Raw genomic sequence first — 22,063 nt, forward strand, 5'->3', positions numbered from 1 at the left:
CCAAATCAAAGTACAATGCACCAGTTCTCATTTGAGAAAACATGTTTCCATCCTCGAACTTACAGAGAATTCAAGAAAATTCAAACTCACAGAGATATGACTTATCTCCAGAAGAAATTCAATGAGATCTTTAAAGTTCAGACTATTTCAGTTCTTAGTCCCCATTAAAAGATGAAAGTACTGGACTCAATCCCTATTATAAGCTGAACATACTACTGCACTCAATGTTGTTTCTCAACCAAACGAATGGATAATGCGCTAGTTGTTCTGATTTGAGCAAATATGTTTCCATACTCGAGATTTCCTATTATAATTGACTTTGCACATACTGCATGTTTGAAATAGCATGCAAGATAACCATCAAAACATCATATTATACAATAAGTATCAAGACCAGAATGAGTAAGAACTGGTTTTGCATCATCCTACAAACACGGGTTGGACTACTGCAAATGGATTCCAAACACCAACCTAGTTATGGTGTTGTCTTAACTCTCATGAATTGATAAAAAATTTCAAAAAAATGCACAAATTATTGAAAGAAGTTTGCAAAAAAAACACTGAATCAATTTATTTCTACCTCAATACAATCATAATAGAATCATATTCATGGACTAACTCAGTCAAGACTTGAAGGCAAATATCACAACGGCCCTTTCTGTAAGACAGAACCAGAGTCAGGAAACGATGACAGTTGTATGCACATGAAGAAAGAACTTAGGGCTTACGCCCAATGTAACATGACAATATGAACTGCAACTATTTAATCGATGACGAAACTTGGTTGATCCTGGAAACAAACTTGTTTGATCCTGGAAACATATGCATCACCAATTTAAATCTATCATCACTTCCCCAAATTTAAAAAAGCCGTTAATTGCATTTAGGAGGTACCCCATATGGTCTTCACCAAAGGAAGAAAGATGCCCTCAAGTAGTCACCACGACAGTAGGTCACCCTGTGCAAGCACAGAAAAAATAAAAGCACACTCCCTACGCAGGCATTATCCTGCTCAGGTTCAAAGGGACTTTCTCAGCCTGCTCCTGTCAACAACCCCAGCTTCGCTAGCGGTGTAAACAGGGCAAGCACCCCTGGTGCCGAACCAATTAGCAAGTGTATATTTAAGGCTGTAAATGGAAAAGTGGAAAAAATAAATAAATAAAGCAAACTTTTCTTTGAATTAAAAATATGTATTTCACACCAGAGAGTCTCCATTGTTTGATTGCCTTGTGATCAAATAAAATGTTACCCATCTAATGGTATCATGAAAAAATTAAAAAATAACACACCAAATTATTGACAATGTAAATATTTTAAACCCGATTTATTTGAGTGCATCACAACTGAATGTCTCCAGTGGCATAAAGACCTGCAAACAGATTAACACGAGTTAAAAGCTAGGAATATGATCAGCCATTATTCTACATATACTCTTATGCAAAAGAAATTTCTAGTTACCTCTATCTTTATAACACAAGCCCATCAGGTAGAGAGTGTATTCTTTCCTTCAGCTACATGGTGCTGGGGTATGTAGATTTCTCCTCCAGTTTCCCCCCACTGCTCCCCACTGACTGTTTTCTTTGCGGCAAGAAATTCGGCACTCATTTCATCCATACCATGCTTTATAGCTTCTTCTGCATCTCCATACCCATGCTCTTCAGCATACTTTCTAACATCCTCAGTTATTTTCATGGAGCAAAACTTTGGTCCACAAATGGAACAAAAGTGAGCTACTTTAGCACCCTCTGCTGGAAGAGACTCATCGTGGAATTCCTGGGCCGTAGTGGGATCCAGAGACAATGCAAACTGATCCTTCCAGCGAAATTCAAAGCGTGCCTTGCTTAAAGCATCATCCCATTCTTGAGCAAATGGATGCCTTTTTGCTAAATCTGCAGCATGGGCAGCAATCTTATATGCTATTACACCAGCCTTCACATCATCTCGGTTGGGCAAGCCAAGATGTTCTTTAGGGGTTACATAACATAGCAACGCAGTACCAAGTGCCCCAATATTGGCGGCACCAATAGCTGAGGTAATATGATCATAACCTGGAGCAACATCCGTTCTAAGGGGGCCAAGGGTATAAAATGGGGCCTCATTACACCAATCTAGCTGTTTTTCCATATTTTCGGGGATCTTATGCATTGGGATATGGCCTGGTCCTTCATTCATAACCTGCACATCCTTCTCCCAAGCACGACGAGTGAGCTCGCCTTGAGTAGCAAGTTCTGCAAATTGTGCAGCGTCATTTGCATCATAAATAGAGCCAGGCCTCAAGCCATCTCCAATAGAAAGGGAAATATCATATTGATTACAGATGTCAAGTATGTCGTCCTAATGCTCATATGCAAAATTCTCTTTATGATACGCCAAACACCACTTTGCATGGATAGACCCTCCTCGAGATACAATTCCAGTCATTCGCTTTGCAGTCAGAGGTCCGTAGCGTAGAAGAACCCCAGCATGTATCGTAAAGTAATCAACTCCTTGTTCAGCTTGTTCAATCAAAGTTTCTCTAAAGACTTCCCAAGTCAAATTCTCTGCAATTCCATCAAACTTTTCAAGAGCTTGATATATTGGTACCGTACCAACGGGTACAGAAGAATTACGCAAAATCCACTCACGTGTTTCATGGATATGGCGACCATTGGATAAATCCATAACAGTATCAGCACCCCACACATGGTTGCCCACTGTAGTTTTTGAACCTCATCTTCAATTGAGCTTACGACTGCTGAGTTTCCAATATTTGCATTGACCTTCACCAAAAAGTTTCTCCCAACAATCATGGGCTCCAACTCCAGATGCTTCTTGTTAGAAGGGATAATAGCACGGCCTCGAGCAACCTCGGAACGAACAAATTCAGTATTGTACAGATGAAGGAAATAAACAGAGAACAGCAAGACAGATTCAAAGAGAAACAGAGAATAGGAAGAAATCGAATGCTCAACTGAAATTGGATCGGACTGTTTTATTGAACAATGAGTTTTACACTACATGGCATTCAATATATTCGTGAATAGCTACCGTTACATACATAACTAAACTACCCATTACATAAACCGTTTAACTACATTTACCCAAGAAAAACCGTTGTCAAACTAACAAACTCCACCTTGACAACAATTTTCCCATTCATCATCTCTCTTGCAAGCCAAGAGAAGCTAAACACCACCGCAACTTCTCTACTGTAACTGGCTTTGTGAATATGTTTGCACAATTTTCTCGTGTATGGACCTTTTTAAGAGCTACTTTGCCACCATCGATTACATGTCTCAGAAAATGATATCTCACATCAATGTGCTTGGTTCTGCTGTGAGAGGCAGGGTTTGTGGCCAAGTGAATAGCACTTTGACTGTCACAAAGTACACTCACTTTCTCCTGCGTTCTTCCAATTTCATTGAGCAAACCCTTTAACCAGATTGCTTCTTTACTGGCATCTGAAGCAGCTATATATTCAGCTTCGGTAGTGGACAATGCAACCGTGTCTTGAAGCTTTGACATCCAACTAATTGCTCCACCTGCAAGAGTAAAGACGTAACCTGTAGTAGATCTTCTTTTGTCCAAATCACCTGCATAGTCAGCATCTACATATCCGCAGACTGATCCTTCACTACCATTAAAGACGATGCAATGATCTCTTGTGCCTCTTAGATATTGAAGCACCCATTTCACTGCTAGCCAATGTTCTTTACCTGGATTTGCCATGAACCTGCTGACAACTCCAACTGCATGTGAAATGTCAGGTCTTGTAGATACCATCACATACATTAAGTTGCCTACCGCATTTGCATATGGTACATGAGACATATACTGCTTTTCTTCATCAGCTCTAGGACTCAAAACCGAAGAAAGCTTAAAATGGGAAGCTAGAGGAACATTAACAGGTTTCACATTATTCATAGAGAACTTTTCAAGTACCTTCTCCACATACTTCTGTTGTGATAACCAAAGCTTACCATTTTTCCTGTCTCTGTGTATCTCCATGCCCAAGATATGTTTTGCTGCTCCAAGATCCTTCATATCAAATGCCCTAGAGAGTTGAGCCTTTAACCTGTTGATCTCTTCCATGCTTTTGCTTGCAATAAGCATATCGTCAACATACAAAGCTAAGATAATGAATATGCCATTGAAACTTTTGAAGTACACACAATGATCATACTCACTTCTTATAAAGTTCTGGCTCACCATGAAGGAATCAAACTTCTTGTACCATTGTCTGGGAGACTGCCTCAGACCATACACTGATTTCCTGAGCTTGCAAACTAATCTTCCGCTGCGACCTCGTACAAAACCTTCTGGTTGTTCCATATATATATCTTCGTTCAAATCACCATGTAGAAAAGTTGTTTTAACATCTAACTGTTCTAACTCAAGATTAAGCAACGCAGTTAGTGCCAACACAGTACGTATAGAAACAAGTTTTACAACTGGAGAAAAAATCTCATGAAAGTCTATACCTTCAACCTGAGAATACCCTTTTGCTACCAGTCTCGCCTTATATCTTTTGATACTACCATCAACTTTCCGTTTCAGCTTGAAGACCCATTTACATCCAACAACACTTCTCCCTTCAGGAAGCTCTACAAGATCCCAGGTATTGTTCTTGGCTAAGGAGTCCATTTCTTCTTCCATAGCCTTTTTTCCATTTCTCGCTATCTGTATCATCTATCACTTCCTGATAACAAGACGATTCCCCATCTTCAGTAACCAAAGCAAAAGATGAAGCAGAATCTTCATACCTTTTGGGAGTTTTCCTTTCCCTTGTTGACTTTCTCAGAGTGACTGGTTACTGAACTGGTTCAGAAACTTGCACTGGTTCAGAAGCTTCAACGGCTTCCTTTGTGTCTTCAACACCTTTGTCTCCAGAAGTCTCTCCTTCCTTTCGACTGTCACCGAAAGATCTAGCCTCCAACTGAACTCGTTGACACGGCGATACCTGTTCCTGTTCAACTCTTTCAACATTTGATTTTAACAAAGAGGATTCATCAAATGTTACATCTCTACTAATGACTATCTTCCGCAATGTAGGATCCCACAACCTATATCCTTTCACTGCATAGTCATACCCAACAAAGACATAACATTTCGACTTTGGATCTAATTTTGAACACTGATTTTTCGGAATAAGAGAATAAGCATCACAGCCAAATATCCTCAAATGAGAATAGTCACAAGACTGACCTGTCCAAACTTCTTCAGGAATTTTACAATCAATCGCTACTGAAGGTGATCTGTTAACTAAATAACAAGCAGTAGATACTGCTTCTGCCCACAACTCCTTTTGCAAGTTAGCATTGTTGATCATGCTTCTGGCTCTTTCCATAAGAGTCCGATTCATACGCTCAGCAACACCATTTTGCTGAGGAGTATAAACAGCAGTTTTGTGTCTAACAATGCCCTCATCCTTACAGTATTGTTCAAACTCAACAGAAATGAACTCACCACCATTGTCAGTTCTTAGACATTTAATAGATTTGCATGTTCTTTTCTCTACCATTACTTTAAATTGTTTAAAGACATTGAATACATCAGCTTTCCTTTTTAGCATATAGACCCAAACTCTACGAGAGTAATCATCAATGAACGTTAAAAAATACAATGCACCTCCATATGACATAACAGGGGAAGGCCCCCACAGATCAGAATGAATGTAGTCTAAAACATCTTTACTATTATGATTGCCAACTTTAAATCTCTGTTTACACTGTTTCCCATACACACAATGTTTACAGAAATCTAAATTCAAGGATTTCAGACCGGGAAGAGATTTACGTTTCATCAGTGTGTGAAGACCTTTCTCGCTCATATGACCCAAACGCTGATGCCACAGACGAGTACCTGCTTCTTCCTTTTCTGACGCAACCGCTGCTTCACCGACCTAAGTACTTCCTTTTAACCTGTAAAGATTCCCGACCTTTTCTGCCTTCATAACCACAAGGGCACCTTTGAAGACTTTCAAGACGCCATCCTGACCTGTAAACTTATAACCATCTGAATCCAACACTCCCAAAGAGATTAAATTTTTCTTCAAATCAGGTACATGTCTAACACTAGTTAATGTTCTAACTGTGTTATCATACATCTTAATCCTGATATCTCCCATCCCAACAGTCTAACATGACATATTGTTACCCATAAACACAGAACTACCGTTTACATTTTCATACGAAGTAAACCAATTTCTATGTGGGCACATATGATGCAAAGCACCAGAGTCTAACAGCCAGCTATCAAAACTCTGAGAGACATTACATTCAGGTGAAGTTTCATCTATCATACACAATTCTTCAGCAGATAAAACTTCGTCTACAATACCTGAATCAGCCTGATTCGCTTCGTTCTTCAGGTTTTCAGAATCCTTCCGTTTCCAACAGTCCTTCTTCAAGTGTCCAACTTTACCGCAGTTCCAACATTTTGCCTTACACTTTTTGCCCTTCGATTTCGACCTGGAAGACCCCCTTGGTTTGTCTCCTCTTTCCTTTGAGCGTCCTCTAGCGACCATGGCTTCTGACGCAGTTGTATCAATGCTGGATTTCCTTCGCACTTCTTCAGACAGAAGAGCTCCCACGACTGATTCAAACTTCAAAGAATCAGCAGAGCTGAAGCTGATTGAGGTTACGAAGTGATCCCATGATTCAGGCAGAGAACACAGCAAGGTTATGGCTTTATCTTCTTCCTGTATTTTGACTTCCATATCTGTTAATTGACAAATTAGTGTATTAAAAACATTCAAATGTTCTGCAACGCTTGAACCTTCTTTCATTCGAAGACTGTATAATTGTCGTTTCAGATAAATTCTGTTGGTTAATGATTTTGTCATATAAAGGTTTTCAAGTTTTTCCCACAAACCTGACGCCGTAGTCTCTTCAACGATGTTGAAGAGAACTTCATCCGCTAGACATAACCGGATGGTACTGAGAGCTCAGGCATCCAAGTCCTCCCAGTCTGAAGTAGTCATGGTTGTGGGTTTCTTAGTAACCCCATCCAATGCCTTGTGCAACCCTTGTTGCACAAGCAGAGCCTTAACCTTCAGTTTCCAAACAGCAAAATCGCTCTTTCCGGTGAATTTCTCCACCTCGAATCCGCTAGACATAACCGGATGGTACTGAGAGCTCAGGCATCCAAGTCCTCCCAGAAGTAGTCATGGTTGTGGGTTTCTTAGTAACCCCATCCAATGCCTTGTGCAACCCTTGTTGCACAAGCAGAGCCTTAACCTTCAGTTTCCAAACAGCAAAATTGCTCTTTCCGGTGAATTTCTCCACCTCGAATCTTGCATTCGACATCTTGGCCATTTTTCCTCCTTCCTAGGGTTTCAGTCTTTCCCAAAAAAAAACTTCCCCAAATCAAACAGAAAAAGAAAACCAATTTCAAATCCTTTGTTTCCTTTCACCCTTTAAATTTCTGAATTTCTTGGAAAAATAATTTTGTTTCCTTTCACCCTTTAAATTTCTGAATTTCTTGGAAAAATAATTCTTGCTTTCCTCCAAATTAAAAAATTTCTGAGTTTTCTATGATTTGCTATCCTCCAAATGCAAATTTCTGAGAGAGAAAAAATTCTCAATAAAGAAAAAAAAAAACTACGCGGTTCCACACGCCAAGCTGCAAGCAGGCTCCTCCTTATGTTGTCACCGCAAAGAAGGAAAAAACAGCAATCTGCTGCTGTCACACACTGGAAAAAAACAGCAATCTGCTGCTGCTCTGATCTCAGGCAGATTCACGCATCTTAATACACAACAATCTGTCTCCTCTGACTCTTCACGCAGGGTTTCAGGGACAGCACCAGCACTGGAACGGCAACAACAATCCTCCACAGTGCTCGCCACGGACAGCTCCTCAGCACAGCGTTCTGGTCTCTCAGCCACGGACAGCTCCTCAGCACAACGTTCTGGTTTCCAACGCAGGCAGATTCTCTCAGCGTTCTGGTCTCTCGCCACGGACAGCTCCTCGGCCTTTTATTCAACTCACAGCACGCAGGCAGATTCTCTCAGTTACACCTCGGCTCTGATACCACTTATTGTACAGATGAAGGAAATAAACAGAGAACAGCAAGACAGATTCAAAGAGAAACAGAGAATAGGAGGAAATCGAATGCTCAACTGAAATTGGATCGGACTGTTTTATTGAACAATGAGTTTTACACTACATGGCATTCAATATATTCGTGAATAGCTACCGTTACATACATAACTAAACTACCCGTTACATAAACCGTTTAACTACATTTACCCAAGAAAAACCGTTGTCAAACTAACATTCAGCATCAAGATTCTCTCTCAAAGCACAAAACAACATCTCTTCAGTTATAATCCCTCTTTTTGCATAATACATTTGAGTGAAGCGTTAATCGCCATTCACTTCACGTTTTTCAATCCATTCCTTGCGGATCTTAGGGAGACCTTTGCAGTCATAGCAAGTTGAAAAATTACTTGTAAGTAACCAGACAAGACGAGTATCTAAATAAAGAACTGTAACTATTAAATTGGGAAATAAAAAATGTGAGGGATTCTATATGGTCTCAAACTCATCAATCTGAGGATTTATATTCTGAGGACCACTTGTGTCATAAATATCAAGATAAGGTTCCTCTCCAGATAAGTGAACACGACGCAATGGAACATGAATCACAGTGCCAGTAGGCTCATGAACAGCTTCTCTGAAACAGTCATAAAATATACTATGTGCGTTAGTTACCAATCAAATGTCAGGCACCTTAAGCTTCCCATGTCCATTGCACAAAATCGATATGATCATCAACACTCAGGAAATAGATTAAAGAGATTAAATTTTCTTCAGCAAGCACTGATCAGTCAAGAAATTTACTTAGCTTTCTAGTCAAATGATAGATCAGAAATGAGAAAAATATCAGCTTTCAAAGTAAAATTCTTTTTGCTTTTAAACAGGACAATAACATAAAACGATGACACAAAGAAAATTATACTTGAACTCCTTTGTGCTATTGGGAAAACACTGCTCAAATGTTGGAAGAGGCAGAAACTCTGGCGCCAATGGATCCACTGTATGACGACTACGCTTTTCCTTCACTGACTCGGAAACTGAAGGACCCACTGTCAATGCGGCCCTTGCCCCTACACTTCTGAGGTTTGAAACTTCATTCTTTCCCAAGGATGATATCTTGTGTGAATAATCAATTCCTCTGAAAATTGCAATCCTTATTGGCTTTTGGGGACAGATGTTCGCTCTAACTAAATGATCTGAAGCAGAATTGTCCTTGCATGTTGATGAAATCAGACTTGCCTGTATGCATGCCATACCTGCAATCAAAGTACCATATGCACAAAGCTAGATTTATGTACCCTGCGAGATTCAAACTTCAAAGCATTTAAGTGGAAACAACATGCCCAACACTTTCACTTTCCTTGAATTTAAATTTTAAATTGCTTGGTTGTACTCCAAAAAACTTAAAAGTAATTGGACATAATAAAGGGAATAAAGGGGGGATTGAGTGTAAATTTCCTGTAGGCATTCACCAAAGGATAAAAAGTGAACAATTCATGGCCTATATCATTACCAATTATCATGGCCCTATATCATTACCAATATTATGTTAAAGCTATGTTGCATAACTTGGTAAGACCGCGCCCCAGATTTTCTAGCGGACAGCGGATGGGGAAGGTAATATATAAAACCAAAAATATAAAAAAACTGCAATGAAACAATTACAACTTGTATTTATGCAATCATCAGTGACAAGTTCCAGAGAAATCAAAGATGAAATTTGCAAAGGTAATAAGACAGAAAACTGATTAGGCATTCAATTCGAAGCCCATGAGAAACCAATGCAAACTTATCTTAATCTACATAATTCACATTCAAACTCTCATCTACATTATTCACATTTAAACTCGGTTATGGTCCCATTGGTCACACCTAGCCCTATACACAGGCTATACCCTTTCCCATCAAATCATCCAAAGCAATGCCGGTTGATATCTCCATCAATAATAATCAAGTAAACTGTACACACCTCTTTTAGAACAAGATTCTTTGTGTCAAAGTTGTAGTACACACCTCCTTTAGAACAAGATTCTTTGTGTCAAAGTTATAGTACACACCTCCTTTATAACAAGATGAGCCTCGTGAAATATTAATATGAGTTGTGTGTCAAAGTAGTACCATTGCTGAGCTGAGAGGCTCATTTTACAGCTCAGTATTAGGGAGATCTGTAATTCTGTCCGTGCTCAGGGTGGAGTTGACACGTGTTCTTATTAAAATAAAAATAACATATCCTCTAAATAGAAAAACAATGCAAATGACACGTGTTCTTATTAAAATAAAAATAAGATATCCTCTAAATAGAAAAACAATGCAAATGTCGGTTATAATAAAAAAAAAAATGAATATGCTATGCATGTTTAGTTAGTTAAAAGAAATGTGTGAGTAAGATGTACTCTAAATACAATTTAAACAATAAAAATTTAAGCATTGTATTTTCCACTCTAAAAAAAGTTTGCCCCTGAAGAAATTTGATCCCTCTTGACTCAAGAGATCTGTGCTTAAGATGGATCTATACTGGTTATATAGCATAAATAGTTACATGGTTGCACCTCGTCTTAAGCAATAAGCAATACCATCTAAAAAGCTTCCATCCTAGCTCTTGCTAGATCCAATCTTAAGATGGATCTATACTGGTTATAGAACATAAATAATTACATGGTTGCACCTTGTCTTAAGTAATAATCAATACCATCTAAAGGAGCTTCCATCCGCTCAGCCACAAATTTTCAAACCATTTTCTAACCTGACCAAAAAAAGCAATAAGCAATGCAATCTAAAGAGCTTCCATCCGCTCAACCACATAAACTTTCAAACCATTTTCTAACCTGACCGAAAAAAGCTACACAACAAGGAACATCTAGGAGTCCCGAAAAATCAAAAGACATGGGGAGTCGGGACGTTCCCTTAAATTTCATTGAGAACGCAGGAACAGTCCCCTAAAAGTCCCATAGTCCCTGATGGCCTCCCCAAGCATTTCAGAAAGTTTCCAGGGAATTAAAAAGTCCCCGAAAAGCTAAATCAGCTGCAAAGGGTCTTAAAGGTGGAACAGATCCTCTGCAACATAGAGCTAAAGCTGCATTTCTTTCTTTCACACACATATAATGCCAACTTTTGGATCAAACATATTGAGTTATCTAAGTGGCACGGAAATAGAACTAGACTTGAATCGACAACCAGGTAAAACAAGAAATCCTTAAGAGAAAACTAATGAACAATCATTTGGTTTTTACAACTGAGCACGCAGACATCAAATATTTTAAAACTGCAAATATTAATGAACCACCAGAACTTGTTGCACAGACGGTACCATTAAATAAGAAATGAAGATGATACACAACAAAAGGTAAACAAGAACAAGAAGGATCATAGAACAACGTGATATATTACTAGCAAGAATTCTGAACGTCAGGACAAATCCCAGATAACTGATCCAAGTAAAACTTCAAACAAAATGCATCGATGACAGAAAAATAGCATAATGGATAACTTGGGTGGTAAAGCATCAGTGACATAGCTGGGTAAATATAGCATATTGGATAACTTGGGTAGTAAAGCATCAGTGACATAGCTGGGTAATGTAATAGCCTTGCAGCCTCTAGCAGATCTTGCAGCGCAGCTATGCTTGAAGATGCGTATTTACTATTTTATGCCTATTATCATTGATTAAGATTATAGTTACAAGAACTTGTAATATAAATTTTATGACCTTTATCCTTAGTCTCTCCACTCTCCTATTGTTCCCTTCTGCTCTCACCTACTTCCTATTTTTGTAAGCCTTACACATGTTCTTCATGTATCACACATGCAAGGGCATTCTTCTTCTACATATCTACTCGCAAAGCTATAGAGTTATGCTGAATATTGTTACTGTGCTTTGTAGGTTTTTAACCCTGCAAATGGTCATGACTTATAACGCAATCATGAGATCTTTTGTTTGCTATTGTGTTGTTGAGTTGTGTTGACTGTTCAAAGGTTCACTTCAAATCAACATTGTTCATACGAATCTCAACATTAGTCAGGGGACCATTTTGGTCAAATGGGCATAATTGGTAATCTGTTGAACCTGCGGGCTAGTTGATGATAAATATTAATTGCAATATCTTGAGAAAGTCCCATTTTAGTTTTTGGACTGATATATATATGCTTTTCTGTTCAAAAATATGGGAATCAATAAGAAGAAATCCTGTTTCTTTATTAGCCATTACCTGCCTTATATGTGCCTTAATGTGTCATAGTTTAATAAAAAAGTTAAAGAATTTCAAACTGTACCTAAAGAGTTGAGTTGTTAACTAATGTAATGCTACAAATCAAAAAAAGGAATTTTTTTTTAAGTATCTTCCATCTTAATTTATTGATTTAATTTTTATTTTTTTATTATTTTTTAAGTATCTTCCATTTTAATTTAATTAATTTAATATATATATATATATATATATTTTAAGTATCTTCCATCTTAAATTATATATATATATATATATATTTTTTTTTATTTAAAATATTTTCCATCTTAAATTATTAATTTAATTTTTATTTGTATTTATTTATCTTATTCTAATATTTTTATTTTTATTTTTATGTTTTGTTTTTATTATTATTATTATTATTTTAATATTTTTTTTCTATTTTTTTATTTTTTTTCCAACTAACTTTTAACTTAACCCCCTATTTTATATGTATATACATATAATTGATAATTAGTTCTTAAATTATATATATATATTTTTTAATTTAAAGTATCTTCCATCTTAATTTATTAATTTAATTTTTATTTATATTTATTTATTTATTTATTTTATTCTAATATTTTTTTATTTTTATGTTTTGTTTTTATTATTATTATTATTTTATTTTTATTATTATTATTATTATTATTTAAAAAAAAATTCTATTTTTTTTTATTGTTCTTCCAACTAACTTTTAACTTAACCTCCTATTTTATATGTATATACATTATACATATAATTTATAATTAGTTCGTTATTCCTTCATCCTCCTATTTTATATGTATATACATATAATTTATAATTAGTTCGTTATTCCTTCATATATTTTTAGTTATGTGATCTATTCTAATATTTATATTTTCCATTTATCTATTAAATAGTTAATACTTTTAACTATTTATTAACTCATGAACCAATTGATTTATACTTATAAATTATGTATTTAGGTAATGGAAAGGTCCCTTATTTTAACTTACTGATTTTTAGTTTGTTTGACCCGGGTCCCAGGTCAAATTTAACGGTTGTCCTTGTTGGAGGCTCCGCTCATACTATTTAACAGAGAAAGATGGATCTGATTTTTCAACTTGTCGTGACAATGAACCACACTGGTTGGTTCGAAGAATCGAAACGCGTCAACAAATGATATATCTTGTGACTTATGCCGAAAAATTTCTCTTAAAAAAACCATCATGTCAAAAAAAAAAAAACTCACCTAATTGAGTGACAGAATGTTTTCAACACGAAACAAGCAAAGATGGATCTGATTTTTCAACTTGTCCTGATGATGAACCACACTCGTTGGTTCGAAGAATCGAAACGCGTCAACAAATGATATATCTTGTGATTTATGCCGAAAAATTTCTCTAAAAAAAACCATCATGACAGAAAAAAAAACCTCACCTAATTGAGTGACAGAATGTTTTCAACACGAAATCAAATAAAAAATTAAAACATCACTTGATCACTAAAATAGCATAAACATTATTTTCGATATGAATAATAGCAAGGACCACACATGGCATTCTGTTTACTGATTTGAGGATTACTCTATGAATAACAGCGAGGGCAGCCAATGGTATTATGGTTATTGATGTGAACATTGTGAAGCATCGGGTACTTCGATCCAACATGCATCAAGTTGTAAAAGTAAAATACATCATGGCATCCGTCAGTATTGTTGCATTATATGATTATAATATTAATAAGATTTAGATGCATCAAGTTGTAAAAGTAAAATACGTCATGGCATCAGGAAGTATGGTTGCATTATATGATTATAATATTAATAATTTAATATTAAGGTCACAATTAAGTCACACATCAAATTGATGTTTAAGACCTTAGGATTTTTTGTTTGTGAGATAAAAAACCTTTCACACAGCATTTGATTGTTAAAGTCTAAAGAGATGTACATACTCCTTTTATATTACCTAAAACTTTTTAGGAGAAAACACAATGTTCTTAACCATTAAGCCCACTTAAACTATACTAAAAAACCTCATAAAAACACTATGATTAAAAAAATTGTAACCTTATATGTCAAAATTATGAATACAACGACTTACACATTGGATAAGTCTTTAGTAATATGCTCCCAATTATGTATCAAGGAATTCCTGATATATGGCAAGACTATTCAAAACTATGTCATACCATATTATATATGGCAAGACTATTCAAAACTCTCATACCCTATTAGAAACAGATGAAATGTAAATATTCATCCTCTCTTTTATACATAAATATACACTTTCAAACCACATCAGGGCTTCTACCTAATCTCGTCGTTTTTTGAGGAATGCTATTTGGATGAAAAAATTGCAGCAAAAGTGCAGCCCTGGTGAACAACTTAACACTCCACCGACCTCTAGTCTATAACTAATCATTAGATCTATAAAGCTTTCGATCTGTCCATTTTAACTACCTATCCACCCACACCTCTAAGCGTGTATTCCCTCGTAAACATATACACTGAGGAATTCACATATATTATTTCAATATCCTATGATTCTTCTCTAACCCTTCTCTCTTTTAAAGTGAAATAAAGCTAATTTTGTAGCGGATGGAGTAGAAATTTTAGATATGGTTAAAGTTGTACCAAAATCCAAGATGTAGGGTGGAATAACACGTCTAAGGATTTCGATCAATTCTGAATAGATTCAGTTGGCCAATGGGCCAAAATTTCGATCAGAGTTCTGGATTGATAAAAAACCCTGATAAATTGACCAAATTTCCAATTAGATTTCCAGAATGATAAACCCTGAGTTTCTCTGTCAATAAATTCCAACAAGGAAAAGAAAATTTATTTAACGACTTCTTCATTTATACTCTTCAAAATTAAATATACTTCAAAGCAAATAATGTCGAGTCCATATTTTTTGATTCTTCTCCAACCCTTCTCTCTTTTAAAGTGAAATAAAGCTAATTTTGTAGCGGATGGAGTAGAAATTTTAGATATGGTTAAAGTTGTACCAAAATCCAAGATGTAGGGTTTAACACGTCTAAGGATTTCGATCAATTCTGAATAGATTCAGTTGGCCAATGGGCCAAAATTTCGATCAATTCTGAATAGATTCAGTTAATAGATTCAGTTGGCCAATGGGCCAAAATTTCGATCAGAGTTCTGGATTGATAAAGAACCCTGATAAATTGACCCAATTTCCAATTAGATTTCCAGAATGATAAAACCCTGAGTTTCTCTGTCAATAAATTCCAACAAGGAAAAGAAAATTTATTTAACGGCTTCCTCATTTATACTCTTCAAAATTAAATATATTTCAAAGCAAATAATGTTGAGTCCCTATTTTTTTATTCTTCGCTAACCCTTCTCTCTTTTAAAGTGAAATAAAGCTAATTTTGTAGCGGATGGAGTAGAAATTTTAGATACGGTTAAAGTTGTACCAAAATCCAAAATGTTGGGTGGAATAACACATCTAAGAATTTCGATCAATTCTGAATAGACTCAGTGGATCAATGGGCCAAAATTTCGATCAGAGTTCTGGATTGATAAAGAACCCCTGATAAATTGACCAAATTTCCAATTAGATTTTCAGAATGATAAAACCCTGAGTTTCTCTGTCAATAAATTCCAACAAGAAAAAGAAAATTTATTTAACGGCTTCCTCATTTATACTATTCAAAATTAAATATATTTCGAAACAAATAATGTTGAATCCCTATTTTTTGATTATTCTCTAACCCTTCTCTCTTTTAAAGTGAAATAAAGCTAATTTTGTAGCGGATGGAATAGAAATTTTAGATATGGTTAAAGTTGTTAGATATGGTACAACTTTAACCATATCTAAAATTTCTATCCATCCGCTACAAAATTAGCTTTATTTCACTTTAAAAGTGAGAAGGGTTAGAGAAGAATCAAAAAATAACGACTCCGCATTATTTGCTTCGAAATATATTTAATTTTGAAGATTATAAATGAGGAAGCCGTTAAATAAATTTTCTTTTCCTTGTTGGAATTTATTGGAATTTATTGACAGAGAAACTCAGGGTTTTATCATTCTAGAAATCTAATTGGAAATTGGGTCAATTTATCAGGGTTCTTTATCAATCCAAAATTCTGATCGAAATTTTAGCCCATTGACCAACTGAATATATTCAAAATTAATCAAAATCCTTAGACATGTTATTCCACCCTACATCTTGGATTTTGGTACAACTTTAACCATATCTAAAATTTCTACTCCATCCGCTACAAAATTAGCTTTATTTCACTTTAAAAGAGAAGGGTTAGAGAAGAATCAAAAAATAGGGACTCAATGTTATTTGCTTTGAATTATATTTAATTTTGAAGAGTATAAATGAAGAAGCCGTTAAATAAATTTTCTTTTTCTTGTTGGAATTTATTGACAGAGAAACTCAGAGTTTTATCATTCTGGAAATCTAATTGGAAATTGGGTCAATTTATCAGGGTTCTTTATCAATTCAAAACTCTAATCGAAAATTTGGCCCATTGACCAACTGAATCTATTCAAAATTGATCGAAATCCTTAGACGTATTATTCCACCCTATATCTTGGATTTTGGTACAACTTTAACCATATATAAAATTTCTACCCCATCCGCTACAAAATTAGCTTTAGTTCACTTTAAAAGAGAGAAGGGTTAGAGAAGAATCAAAAAATAAGGACTCAACATTATTTGCTTTGAAATATATTTAATTTTGAAGAATATAAATGAGGAATCCGTTAAATAAATTTTCTTTTTCTTGTTGGAATTTATTGACAGAGAAACTCAGGGTTTTATCATTCTAGGAATCTAATTGGAAATTGGGTCAATTTATCTGGGTTCTTTATCAATTCAGAACTCTTATCGAAATTTTGGCCCATTAACCAACTGAATCTAATAATGCTGAGTCCCTATTTTTATACCCTTTCAGATGCACACTAAGGCCCGGGTGGAAGCGGTGTATCAGTTGCATGCAAAACCAAAACTAGAAGGAAATCCACAGCGGTACTCTCGTTTCAGCTTCGCGATCACAAAACTAAGTTAGATAAAAGTTCAAAATAAACTAAACTAGTATACTATCCGTGTTAACCCTGCATGCAAAACCAAAACTAGAAGGAAATCCACAGCGGTACTCTCGTTTCAGCTTAGCGATCACAAAACTGAGTTAGATAAAAGTACAAAATAAACTAAACTAGTATACTATCCGTGTTAACCCTGGAACCTGGATCTTTAATGGCGGATGGGATTTTTTTTCCCTATGTGATTAATAAATGAGACTAAGATAAATCTATGCTTATGAAATGCTAATATGGCATCTGTGGCTTCTATGCACCTATGGCATCTGCTTCTATGCACCTATGAGTTCATGCTGAATACCTGAGTAAACTGATAAATAAAACGCATTGCAAATAACATGAAACCCACAGCAAATATCTGTTTCTAGAAGAGCGAACTTACTTTTGGTGAACCAGAAGAGCCTACTCACAATCGCTAGCAGTGTCAAAATGCAAGCCCGATACAATGAAAATAAATGACACTTACAAATCTGAAGTGGGGCGGTGTATCATGCAATGGTTTAAATAGCCAGCGAGATGCCTGTAAGGTGGTACTGTTTGTCACCTTATTTTATGGGTAAGGCGAGGCTGTCTTTGCCCGCCGTATCCACTTCTTCCATGATCTTAACACGTGTATTATTAAACATCGTGTGAATACATTATCCGGCAGATAAAGAAACCTGCGCTTAAATCATTTAATGATTTATTAGAGGATAATGAGTTCGCTGAAATCATTTAATGATATATTAGAGGATGATGATTTTGCTTAAATCATCTGGTTATGGAAATTTGGGAAAGATGATTTTTTGTTAAAGTCAAGAAAATGATTTAAAAACAATCCTACCTTCTAAAAACAAAATGGTAAAAATCACGTGATGTGACAAACAAATTAAAAACAACCATCCTATTTATAGATGGACAAGATGATTAAATCCAGTGATGATGATTTTATTTAAATCATGTGCATTTAAATCAGGCATATGATTATGAATTTGTGATTTTGCTTATATTCATATGATTATGATTTTGTGATAATCATGTTAATTAAAAATGATTGTTATAAGTATAATAATGATGATTTGCTTACATCATGTAATTGAATAAAAATGATTGTTATAATTAAATTTTTTTTGTAAGCCTAGTAAGATTACATCATCATGTCAAATATATCACTCCATCGAAGCAGGGAATTGAAAGAGTGTCTTAACAAAACGCTCAATCGTCACATCAAAGAGTGTCTTAACAAAGCACTCAATCAACTCCAATATATCACTCGATCGAAGCAGGAATTGAACCGTCACATCAAGGAGTGCCTTAACAAAGCACTCAATCACTGTCTATCCAAGACCCCATGGACTATAATTAAAATAATTTTGTTTAAATCATGAAAATAAATAAACAAATTAATATAATTATAATATAATGTTATAATTAGGTTGGGATGGTTTTACTTAAATTATGTAAATAAATAATTATTATAATTATAATTTAAGAGAAAATAATGATAAGTAAGAATGGATGGTTTTGTTTAAATTGTGTAAATAAATAAAAATAATTTTTTTTAAAGTGCATGGGGAATAATTTATATTAGTAAATTATGTGTTTTTGCACAAGAATATGTCTTTTCTGAGTGAAAGAGTATCAAACTTTTTTTAGACAAATTAGAAATGCATAAGCACACACTAATACTCTTTTTTTAGACAAATTAGAAATGCATAAGCACACTCTTAGTAATCAATTTATCAAAATAATATTACATATATAGATACATAAGTGCTATCTCAACATAAAAAAACTACCTTGATCACAAAATCAACTAATTGAGCAAATATCTCAGCCATGCACCAATATAGGAAGCTAGTTAGTTGGAGAATATCTCCAAATGATGACTGAGACAGGATTCAACATTTTTGAACCATGAAACACTTGGTCTCCATTTAGGTTGGTGTCTTTCCGTTAATTCGTTTGGAAGTTTAGGTCAAGCGAACAGAACTGGTAGGCGTCAATCGATCTGTGGAACATATCAAATCTTTCACATATAAGTTCATTACGAAATGAGCCCACTCATGTCACAATGATATAAAATCATTTCGGACATATCTATGATCTAGCCGAGTAGAGATCTATTTGTAATGGGGCAGAAAGTAGCTTCTCCTTTGCTGACATTATACTAGTATTAGATACTGGGTTATCCATAGCATTACCATACCTTCTCTATTCATTGCAGGTTGGTTATTTGTCAGCACGGGTTTGGCTTATGATATGTTCGAGAGCCCCCGGCCAAATGAATATTTCACAGAAAGTCGACAAGAGGTTCCATTAGTAACTGGCTATTTCGATCCATTAGAGCAACTCGATGAATTTACTATATCTTTTTAGATCTAACCAGCTCCTAAATAATGGAAACAAACTCCTTCTCGAGCCAAATATCTTACTTAAGACAAGTAGGAAATATATACTCTAACATTTCCTCTTAACGATTATTTGTCTTAATTTGGATCAACTGAGGTTTTCACCAATATGTTCTCTGCAACAAATGATCTACCATGAACTAAAGCACCTCCCGATTAGCAAAGTCTATCTATGATCTAACCTGGGATTTACAAACATTACCAAAATGTTGGCATCGTTATAAAGAAACAACCATCCACCATAAAGCATAGGTACCAACCATTGCAATTGTCGACTTACTAGGATGCCCCTTCATTACATGGTTTATTCAACCATCCTTCCATCACATATATTCATACATGTACATATACATTAACTCTTGTTACATCACCATCATCATCATCCTGGATTTTCTTGGCTTACCTATAACCATGCTTTGGTTTTCTCAACTTACCCTCAACCATGCTCTCGATGCTCCTGCATAGGACTCCCAAGAAACAAAAAAAAATCTACAGGAATCTTTATCCCTATGTTTCCTATCTCTCACAAGTTGCGTTTCTTCATTATATCCTCATGTGGTTTAAGCTTACCACAAACTACACATCAAGTGGTTTTGGAGGACCACAAACCATCAGACCAAGTGGTCTCTAGTCGACCACAAATTTTCCTCTATCATGCAATTTCCAACTTACCACAAACTATCACTACAAAGTGGTTTTTAGATTACCATGAATGTAATGGGAGTACACATTGCTTTATCATCATTTGAATTAGGTACAAAAAGCTTTAACAGGTACATACTCAAACAGTCTTTAGGACCACTACATCAACTCAAACATGACACTGTACACTGGCCTACAAACGCAATGTGTGACTCACATTATTGTATGATCTTGATTCTATTCCACAACACTCACAAACTTTTAATTATCCATCATCATCCAATCTCCATTATTGTCATCTTCATTACCACCACAAACATTATCAGAAGTTGTTCTTTCATGTTCCTTTAAGGATCACATCTTCACTTGTGCTTTCGTCACTATGGGATTTCTTCTAATTCTTTTTGTACCTGCATACACAAACTTTATGCTTCTTTAAGTATGGGGGATTTACGCAGTGCATTATATTAGATATCATTTTTGGGATTCAACTGCGTTAAGTAAGTCATTCAAACGTATGACCATTTCCATGAGAGGTAGTCGTAACTTTATGCTTCTTTCTGCAAACAACTAGTTATTGATGTCCATGTAAAATGAAATCCATCCACTGAGATAAATGGGTGTCATCCACTATACTCGCCAGTTCTCTAGGAATATTGCTCGCCTACATGCTTCATCAACATGTTAAACTCTCATAATCATAACTTGGTCCCTCACATTTTGATATTAATTCATCTCACATCCCCCGTTAATAGAAGACTGGTGTGATAACCCCTTTGGGAAAATTCCCCTCTTACATACATTGTAAATATTTCATGTATTTTGATTATAAATTTACAATACTTGAGAATTGGGACACGGATTCCAAAGTTTGAGGAAGGATATTGCATGGGATTTGAAGGAATCTTGATTGTTTCATGATAGGCATTGAAGGTTGGTAAGTGTAATTCCCCTCTTACATACATTGTAAATATTTCATGTATTTTGATTATAAATTTACAATACTTGAGAATTGGGACACGGATTCCAAAGTTTGAGGAAGGATATTGCATGGGATTTGAAGGAATCTTGATTGTTTCATGATAGGCATTGAAGGTTGGTAAGTGTGTGATTAAATGGACTGGTTATGCCATTAATCCAGCTGAGGAAGAAGGAAAAGGAGCCATGCTTGCCTTGGATAAATCCAGAAGGCATAAGGGAAAAAATTTAAATGGAGAATGGGTTGCACTTGTAGCAGGGACATTTGTAGTCAACCATGTGGGACAGAACCACATTAGCCAAGAAGGAACAGGCAACAACAATGCCTTCCAACACAACCAAAAGTTGAAGTTGTAACTAGATTCGATCTTCATAATATAAATCTATTGTTGATGTATTTATTATATTTTTGTCAAAGCATGTTCTCCATGCTTAGAGTCAAAAGAGTCAAAATAAAAATGTATTTGAGCCATGTCCCACTTGGACATTCGTAAGAAAAGAAATTTGAATTTTATTTTCGAGTCATAAGCCCACAAGATGACCAGGTCAACCCTCCTTGGAAAAAACCCAATTTGGAAAATTGAGGTTTGAAACATTAATTTAATTGGTTAACAGTAAACATTTAACTCTCCTCAGAAAAAACCCAATTTGGAAAATTGAGGTTTGAAACATTAATTTAATTGGTTAACAGTAAACATTTAAACTGTATGTTCACCTCGTTACCCTCGATCTAGTGAAGTACCAACCATACTTATGGTTTTCGGAAATATAA

General features: G+C 35.4%; 1 protein-coding gene and 1 pseudogene across 2 annotated transcripts; both read right to left on the reverse strand.

Annotated features, from left to right (window-relative positions):
* Positions 1 to 688: 688 nt before the first annotated feature.
* On the reverse strand, positions 689 to 8,188 carry LOC149189867 (phosphomethylpyrimidine synthase, chloroplastic pseudogene; annotated as a pseudogene). Its single transcript, XR_016255612.1, has 4 exons — positions 8,147 to 8,188; positions 7,674 to 7,952; positions 1,459 to 2,966; positions 689 to 1,369 (listed from the first exon to the last, which is right to left on the reverse strand). The product of XR_016255612.1 is annotated as a phosphomethylpyrimidine synthase, chloroplastic pseudogene (transcript).
* Positions 8,189 to 8,493: 305 nt separating this feature from the next.
* On the reverse strand, positions 8,494 to 17,819 carry LOC149189868 (phosphomethylpyrimidine synthase, chloroplastic-like). The gene is made up of 3 exons (XM_089411963.1): positions 17,664 to 17,819; positions 8,942 to 9,275; positions 8,494 to 8,656 (listed from the first exon to the last, which is right to left on the reverse strand). The coding sequence occupies exons 2-3, from the start codon at positions 9,271 to 9,273 to the stop codon at positions 8,509 to 8,511; spliced, it is 480 nt and encodes a 159-aa protein (XP_089268089.1). The 5' UTR covers positions 9,274 to 9,275; positions 17,664 to 17,819; the 3' UTR covers positions 8,494 to 8,508.
* Positions 17,820 to 22,063: the final 4,244 nt, after the last annotated feature.

The sequence above is a fragment of the Pinus tabuliformis genome, chromosome 3_1 (assembly GCF_031772625.1).
Source record: "Pinus tabuliformis cultivar Carrire ecotype Pingquan chromosome 3_1, CPIR1, whole genome shotgun sequence".
NCBI lineage: Eukaryota > Viridiplantae > Streptophyta > Pinopsida > Pinales > Pinaceae > Pinus > Pinus tabuliformis.